This window comes from Haliaeetus albicilla, chromosome 14 (genome assembly GCF_947461875.1).
Source record: "Haliaeetus albicilla chromosome 14, bHalAlb1.1, whole genome shotgun sequence".
Taxonomy (NCBI): Eukaryota; Metazoa; Chordata; class Aves; order Accipitriformes; family Accipitridae; genus Haliaeetus; species Haliaeetus albicilla.
This window is the reverse complement of record NC_091496.1, coordinates 33,588,276-33,596,297: the sequence shown is the minus strand read 5'-3', so window position 1 is coordinate 33,596,297 and position 8,022 is coordinate 33,588,276. Positions and strand designations below refer to the sequence as shown.

The 8,022-nt window shown below is 44.8% G+C and overlaps 1 protein-coding gene across 1 annotated transcript; it reads right to left on the bottom strand.

The window, feature by feature from the left end:
- Positions 1–772: 772 nt before the first annotated feature.
- LOC138689045 (prolactin-like) lies at positions 773–5,144 on the bottom strand. Its single transcript, XM_069802315.1, has 5 exons — positions 5,038–5,144; positions 4,807–4,958; positions 4,560–4,667; positions 3,021–3,200; positions 773–1,291 (listed from the first exon to the last, which is right to left on the bottom strand). The coding sequence occupies exons 1-5, from the start codon at positions 5,066–5,068 to the stop codon at positions 1,097–1,099; spliced, it is 666 nt and encodes a 221-aa protein (XP_069658416.1). The 5' UTR covers positions 5,069–5,144; the 3' UTR covers positions 773–1,096.
- Between the last annotated feature and the right edge of the window lie 2,878 nt (positions 5,145–8,022).

Sequence of the window (8,022 nt, the reverse complement as noted above, 5' to 3'; positions counted from 1 at the left end):
AGTTTCTCATGCCCTAATCCAGTATCATTATTAAATAATCATCAGCATTTTACTCTCCATTCTTGGCAGCCCAAGCTCCAGCTACCGTCAACAACCATCAAGATCAGGGGAGGCCACAAAAGAGCATTCAGGGATGAAATAGTCAAGAATATTAAAAATAAATCCATGTTGATTATGTCTGTTCAAATGGCTCATTTAGGATCTGAATTCAAAGATGTTTTGTTCTATAAACAGCCATCAGCACCACCCCACTGCTAGGAGAATGTGATCGCTATAAGATATCTGACAGCTTTCGGGTTTTTATTTGCTATGGAGTTTGTCATTATTACTGTAAAACCCAAGCCCTGTGCCAGCATGTGTTATGGGAAAGAGGCTTATTGCTACATCAGCCAAGCTCAGCCCTCAGACTGAAATGGTATTTGGACCAGAATTCTGACTTACCTTTCATATAGAGACTTTTCCTTTAGGAGTTTCCACTGAAATTGGTGAAGCTATTACAGGTATAAGAGAGCATTCAAAATGAATAGAAGTGCTAGGAACTAGATCTTACGGGGCACACGTGAAGGCTCATAGAAATTAGTAGGAAGTGTGATGTGAACATAGAAGTCTGCCAGGGGCCCTGCAGTTACCTGAACTGATCGACAGCAATACCACTCTTCAGTGTTAAGCAATATTCTGCAGGTATGTATGTATGTAGAAATGGGGGGAAACTTTTTTTTTTTTACATAAAAATATACTTTATTGATAGTATATAGATGTATTTGTACCGAGGTTTAACAAACTGGATTCCACTTTCAACTATGTATATATCTAAACTGTGTGAATCAGCCATAATATAGTCTGTCACAGTGTAATGTGCAAGGACATTTATTTATCTACTGCTAGAGTACTCCTTTTTATCTGGTGCATTAACCCACATACACACATGATGCTTTATTTAATATTTCATCTGCATAGGTCAACTGTGTCAAGTAGCTGCCAAAGAATTTCAAAACGGCTTTCCTATTACAATTACTGTAAATGTGATAATTTATATATTCTAATTTTTCATCTTTATAAACAACATGCTGAAGACTACCTGTCAAGAGATTACAACTCAACAACTATTTTCTGGCATAATCCTACATTTAAGAATTTTTAAGTAGCTTTGTACTTTATTGGAGTCTCTCCTGAAACAGTGAATAAAATCAGAGTCACTCATCATGTTTGCTTCATTACTAATTGATAAACCAGTGGCTTCAGATGATGCCATTCCATTTAATGAATTGCTGATGATCCCCATAGACTGCATCTGTATTGAAAACAGGAAAAGACGTACAACTCATAACTACGTATACAACAAGTCTTTAAAATACTAGTGCAGAAGTCAACTGGGGCATCACTATGTTGGGCTGTTCAACTCCAGACCATTTTTGTCCTTATTGAAGATATATGTAAAGCTCCTTACATAGAATAACATTGCCTTTTTATCTTAACAGTATTGATACAACCTTTAGACTAGCCTGAACTGATCTGATATACTAGCAATACAAGAATACCAGGGTATAACTCCATCTGAGTTTAAGTTGAGGAACCTCTATTTGGTAATTGTTATTTCCTCTTGAAATAATAGAGCAAGTCAGTCTTGAGATTCTTTAGCCATTTATTTTAATGAGTTTTGTAAAGGGAAGCTTCTAACATGAGCATTCACTGGTGCTGTTTAACCTGGTGAACTCTGCAGACTGTTATCACCTCTCAGAGTAGCAGCTTCACAACAGAACCAAGCTTAGAATTAATGTCTTACAGAAAAACACAGCTGCAAAATATTGGAATGAATTTGCATTGTTTGCTTCATTTTTTAAATTATATTTCTACCTTGTGGTATGTCCATAGTACAGAGAGGTCAAAACTTCAAAGCTTTCCTTCTTAGTAATTCCTTCAAAGGTGTTTTAGAAAAATAAAATCAGGTAAATATACTAGAAGTGTGTAGCTCGTTTAGAGTTTGATGGATTGCTTCAGTTACAGAATGAAGCAAACAAAGGTCAAGCTTTGAGGTTGAGTACCACTGAACTTTAAGGCCATTAAGCCAGAACCATGGCTGCACTTGGAAGATGGGCTTTCCATTTGTAACTATGAGTCACCCTAATCAGGGCTGCATTTTAGAGCAGGGTACAATTCCTCCTTTTCTAGTGATAAGCTGCTTATTTTAAAACTTGTATTCCCTACCTGCATTTATAAAGCTAAAAGGTGATCTACTAGTGCAAAGATACTAGTTTATTATTCACTTTTTAGTGAAACAGACACTTTGGCAGCATAGCCATTCCAGAGAATGGACACACAGCCCACACATGTTTAGCGAAAACTACAAATAAGTTTAGATATGAATGCACAAGAAGTACAAAGATCAGGACTTCTAGCTAGTAATGAGAAGACAGAAATGGAAATAACAAAAAATTACATCCAGTAATTTATATATTATCTGCCAGAATTTGGAATGGAGTTTTGAAATTGTTTCGTGACTGGCATCTGACTTAAGCAATGCCACTGTTGTCTTGAAGAACTTATCCCAGCATAAAATTGTTGCCTTAGGAAGAAGCTCTTTGCAGCAGACAGCAGTGATACTTGAATTACTTAGAATATAAATCCAAATAAAACTGAAAACAATAATTAAGTATTTGTCACAGTCTACCCACATCTCCTCTACTGCCCTAGAAAAGTCAAGTCATTACTGGCTCATATGTGAAGCTGTAAATTGCTCTAGTCTTTGTACTTGTGTCTTTCCTTCATATATTTCATATCAATAAAATATTGCTCTGCACATATGGACATATATAATAGCATCTACCTATCTTCCAATCCGTAAACTAAGTCACATCCTTTGACTGAAAAATTCCTGTATCTGTAATGAAGTCCAGCATTGCTGGATCAGAGCCTCTGTTGGCATTAAGGCTATAGCCCAAGTGAGAGCAAGCACGCCCCCCCTCCCCAAGTCACTCACACCACATGACTAGTACAAATAAAAGCTACATCGAAAATCTTGCCTTTTCTGTTACTTTCTCAACTCCAGTCTTCAGTTCATGTACCATATTGCTGATTTGCTTAGCTTTGCTAAGGCTGTCATCAGGTAGCTCTTGATGGTGCTCAATATGCTGGTTGAAGTGGGAAAGTGGTTCTTTCCAGGCTTGCAAAAGTTTCAGTATCAAGTGAGTGAGTTCTTCTCTCTGATAAATTAAAACAGTAAAGAATTTCTCTGTTAGTTTGCAGCAGGTCATATGAACACTGTTAGACAGTCTCACTGTGAAATCTCAGTGGGATTAAGATTTACACCTGCAATTCAGTAGCTTTCAAACATTCAGAACTTGAGGGCCACTCTGCCTCTGGTTGTTTGCTTATGTATAAGCAACACCCAAAAGTTGTATTTATTTGTCTTGTTTTCAGCTTTCTTAGACTCCTAAGCTCTGTAATACCCAAAACTGTGCATACAGCATTAGCAAAATGGTGTCGTTCCTGTCAAACTTACTGGGTACTAAAAAAAGTTTTCAGGAACTCCTAGGTGTCTCAAGAGCCCAGGAATCCTCATCTAGACATCTCTGTTTGCTGGTATGGAAGCGTGGGTGTTTCCTCGCACCTGCCGTGGCTATCGCTGTGTTGGCTAGAGGTTGGCTGCAGACACACTTCCCTGAAGGTGCCTGGTCGTCAGGACGGTTGCTTCTCTAACAGAAACTCAATGGCTGTAAGACCTCTCTTGCAATGTAAGTTCAGAAATGAGGTTGACTGGTTAAAGTTTCCTAAAGCAGGCAGGACCTCATTTCCCATTGCCCTTCCAGGAGAGCTTCTAAATGCCTTGGGGGGAAGCTCCTCACTCCAGCACAACCAAAGAGCAAAATGTTAATATTCATCTCCATCCATCTCCTCCCTGAGGCAAAAGTTTCTTCCGCTGCTGTATCCTTGATATTACAGTCTGCTTTTTGTCTAAAGAAACTCTTCCTGCTCTTCTCTAAACTAATAATGATTTTCTTCTCTTTGCCATTACATCTATCTAAAACAATTTGCTGTTCTTTTCCCTCTACCTAACTACCGATTCAGAGATAATGACTGTTACTTTTCTCTCGATTGCTTTTTGTACTTTGCAGGGACACTGATTAATTTAACTTGTCTGTCACACACAGTTTTCTCAATTTGTGTCCCACAGAGATTGCCACAACAAAACCAAAGGGAGGGATGTCTGTCAGTCGTTTGGACAAAGTACTACTGCAGTACCCTTACTGTGATCTGAGCATATGTAACCGTACACACCTTTAAAACGCAACGAACCAACGATTCAGATGCAACACCTCCGTGATGTGCACCTGTTTGGGGTCAACACTTAGCAGCTGCTTCAACCCGAACTGGTGATGAAGCACCGGAGGCAGCAGAACCTCTCTGCCCGTCTCCAGCCCGACCGGCGTGAGGGACCACCGCAGCCCCATGGCTGAGACATCTGGGGGCTCTGACGGGACGGGACGGGGGGTATCTTCCCCTTTCCTCAGGGGGGAGAAGGGAGGCGGTGTGTGTCCCCCCCACCCCGCCGCCCGCCTTACCGGGATTTTTTGGGCGTATTCTTTGCCGTTGGGGGTCAGCATCCCCGACGTGTGGCACTTCCGAGCGGGCTTCCCCAGCTCGTTGTCACGGGGAGGAAAGCGTTTTTCCTACGAGGGAAAAAAACCTGAGGAGACACCGAGAGCAACACCCCCCCCCCGTCCCCGTCCCCCGTCCCGCCCCCGGTGGCCGCTCCCCGGGCGGCGGGAACCCTGTTCCGCGGGGCGGCGGGGCCGTCCCGGCCCTCACCAGCTCGGCGTAGAGCGCTGTGGAGAGGCTGTGGATCCTGCCCGAGTGCCGGATCACCCGGTCGAAGAGATCGGCCACGCTCAGGAGGCGGCAGCCGGCGTCTCCCGGGGCGCAGACCAGCAACCACAGCAACGCCAGCCCCGCGGAGGCACCTGTGGAGAGCTCGGCGTCGGCGGGGGGGGGTGGTCGCCCGGCCCGGCCCGGCCCGGCCCGCTCGCCCTCCGCCCTCACCTGCTCGCCCCGCCGCCCGGGCGAGGGCCATGACGCCTCGGAGCCCGCTGCCCGGCTGGGATGGGCCGGCGTTGCCCCGGCGTCCCCTATATATATATGCCGGGTGGGGATGGTGAGTGGCGGGAAACCTTTCCTGTCATGACGGGTCCCTCCCTGACTGACATGACGGGTCCCTCCCTGACTGACATGACGGGTCCCTCCCTGACGTGCGCAGCCGCGGCCAGCGGGAGCAGGGCTGCCCGCGGCGGGGCTGCCGGCTCGGCGGGCGGGAGCGTTCCTCTCACCGACGGGACCAGCGGCTCCCCCCCGCCTCCCGTCCCGGCAACCCGCCGGACCCAGCAGAACCGGGTCTCCCGGGCTCCGTGGTGGGGCTGCGACACCCCCGCCGTGGGGCCAGGGCTGCGCCGGTGCCGCAGGCCAGACGGCAATGGGCAACGTGAGGGGTGGGAGAGAAGCCTGGCCTGAGGACGGCCATCTCTTAAGCCATCTCTTCTCATCAGAGGGCTAAGATCAGATCTACTTGCCCTGCTCCCTGGCAGGGGGTCGGAGGTAAGGCCGCTGAAGGTGACCTCGTGCTTGGTGGTGCCAGCCTGCCCCAAGATGGTTGGCGATGTGTCCCATATGGCTGAAAGGTTGAGTAACGCAGCACCGCACTCCGATCAGGATCCCCAAAGGGGTGCAAGTCCTACGGACTCGGCTGTGCTGTCCTCCGTTTCTGGGGGCGAGATCCTGAGCAACCCTGCAAGACGTACAAGGAAAGAGGAGACGTTTGCTGTGAGGCTCACGACTGCTGACATGTCAAACTAGGAGCTGCTTCAAGCTGACCGACGGGGGAACCTGAGCACAGGGTCTTAGTGCTGTGTTTTCTGGGGTTTGGCACCCCACCCCTTTGAAACCCACTGGGAACAGCTCAGGGTCTGATAGAGCTGGAATCGGGCACCTTCCCATCCTGAGGGTATTCAGGCTGAGGTTGGCTGGGGGACTGCCCTAACTGGCAGCTCTTATGACATGGGGAATGAGTCAGCTCTGCCCTTCTTGTTGAAGTTTTTCACCGCCAAGGGAGCAGTCTGCTTAGAAATGAGGATACATCTGACATGAAATTGTCATCTTTCCTCTGTGACTACCCCAGCCACTAGGCTAGAGTCCTGGATCTGTTTCTAGCCCCTGAGTCCCAGTTTCCCTTATGGAAAATGGAAAGACCATTTTCCAGAATGGTCCACCAGAATGATGAAGAACGTCCCTATCCCCTGCCTTTTAAGGAGAGCCGGGTGACTATGATCCCTTCTGGAGGTGGAGGACGTGAGTTTGACTAGCTCTTGGCCAAGAAGGAAATGACCTTGGTCACCCATAATCTGTGTGGATGCTAAAGAACTGGTGGAAAACAAGCAGAGGCGGCTGCTTCTCTAGCTGAATCTTAAAACTAATTGTCTGCCACTGCATTCTGCATGAAGTCAAGTGGCATTTCCAAAGGATTTGCATTTTGAAAGTGCCAGTAGAAGTCACTGCAAAGTAGGGCCCCCTTCTTCCATGCTTGTGCTCTCTGCCTGGGTTCTGTTTTCCTTGTTTGCATCTGTTTAAGGATATGGCTCTTTGTTAACAAGACAGATTTTTAAGTAGGAAAAAAAGAGATTTTCATTTCCTTTTGCCCAAAGGAAGATTGATAAGATAGCATGAGAAGGAATATTCAGATGTCTTTCTCACACAATCTCCTTCATTCATATAGACATCTCAAAGGAAGGTTATTTTTCTGAGAGCTACCCACAAATCCTGTGTCCTTCCAGGGAACTTTTGCTGTGATGTGCGTTGAGCTAGCTAGATTTGATTTAATTAAGTGACTGCAATCTCCAACAAGAATTTACTTTTTTCTTGACAGAGTTGGATCAATATAAGCAAATACTAGAAATCTCACTATTGGGCTAGTCCACATGCTTCTCAGCCTCTATCAGCAATGCAGTTTAGCCAGCCCTTTAAATCGATACATGTCTGAACCCAACAGACCAAACTCACTTCTCTAAAATTCCCCAAGCCACTTCCAAAGGTCGCTAGCACGATGGGTCTGTAAGATACTTTTTATCCCTCATTTTTTTAAATTTTAAAAATTAGTTTTAAAAACAGTTCCTTAAGGTGTACTTAATCATCTACACTATTCAGCAGAGGTTGTTCTCATTCTCTTGCATCTGCTTTATTTCTAATAAATAAAACAATGCATTTAATTTCAGTGGTTAGAGCTGCTGAGCCAGTTCTTAATGGGGATTGTACAGTAAGCCTTGCCAATAGCTCCGAGCATTTTGGTAGCTGATAAAATACTTCTGGCTTGTGGTCCAGCTGAAGGCTTGGAATATTAGTACTATTTCTGATAAGCAATCATGCATATGATAGGATCTGAAAAACATTGGTAGAGTGCATATGGGAAGCAAGTGGATCAATGACTTATTTTTATTGGCCAATAGCCATTTTCTTCTGGTTTTCACATGTCTTGGAGAAATCCTGACATATGCAAATCTTATCCTAGAAGAGGTTCCTTAAAATGTTAAGACAGTTTTTAAGTTTTGAAGGAGCTGTGAACTTTGCACTGTGGAAAATGTAATGACTCGCACAGCAAAAAATGCAGTACAGCTTAGAGGTCCTAGTTTCTAAAATGAATGATGTTTTCTTAATGAAAGATATACCAACGTTTAAGAATTCTTTTTCCTGGCTCTTCACTGATATTTTAAGTTTGTAGATTACAGCAAACTGGAAGAAGTCACTTGCATTTTAGAATTCAACATGATCTTGAAAATTAGAGAAATGGCCTGAAGAAAGTAGGGTACAGTTCAGTAAAGAAAAATGCGAAGTACTATGCTTAGACAGGAGCTTAGGCTGCCCACATACAGAACGAGGCAGCAGTCGAACAGAAGGGGATTGTGGCTTGTAGGAAATAACAAGCTGAACCTAGGTCAGTAGTATCTTACTGTTGCTTTGTGTTGTTTATTTATTCATTTGTTT

Coding starts and splice junctions, on each gene's coding strand:
- LOC138689045 (XM_069802315.1), bottom strand. CDS start 5,068: ATGGCCCTCGCCCGGGCGGCGGGGCGAGCAG. Junction 4,959..5,037: donor CCGGGCGGCGGGGCGAGCAG/GTGAGGGCGGAG, acceptor AGCTCTCCACAG/GTGCCTCCGCGGGGCTGGCG. Junction 3,201..4,559: donor AATACGCCCAAAAAATCCCG/GTAAGGCGGGCG, acceptor TTAATTTATCAG/AGAGAAGAACTCACTCACTT.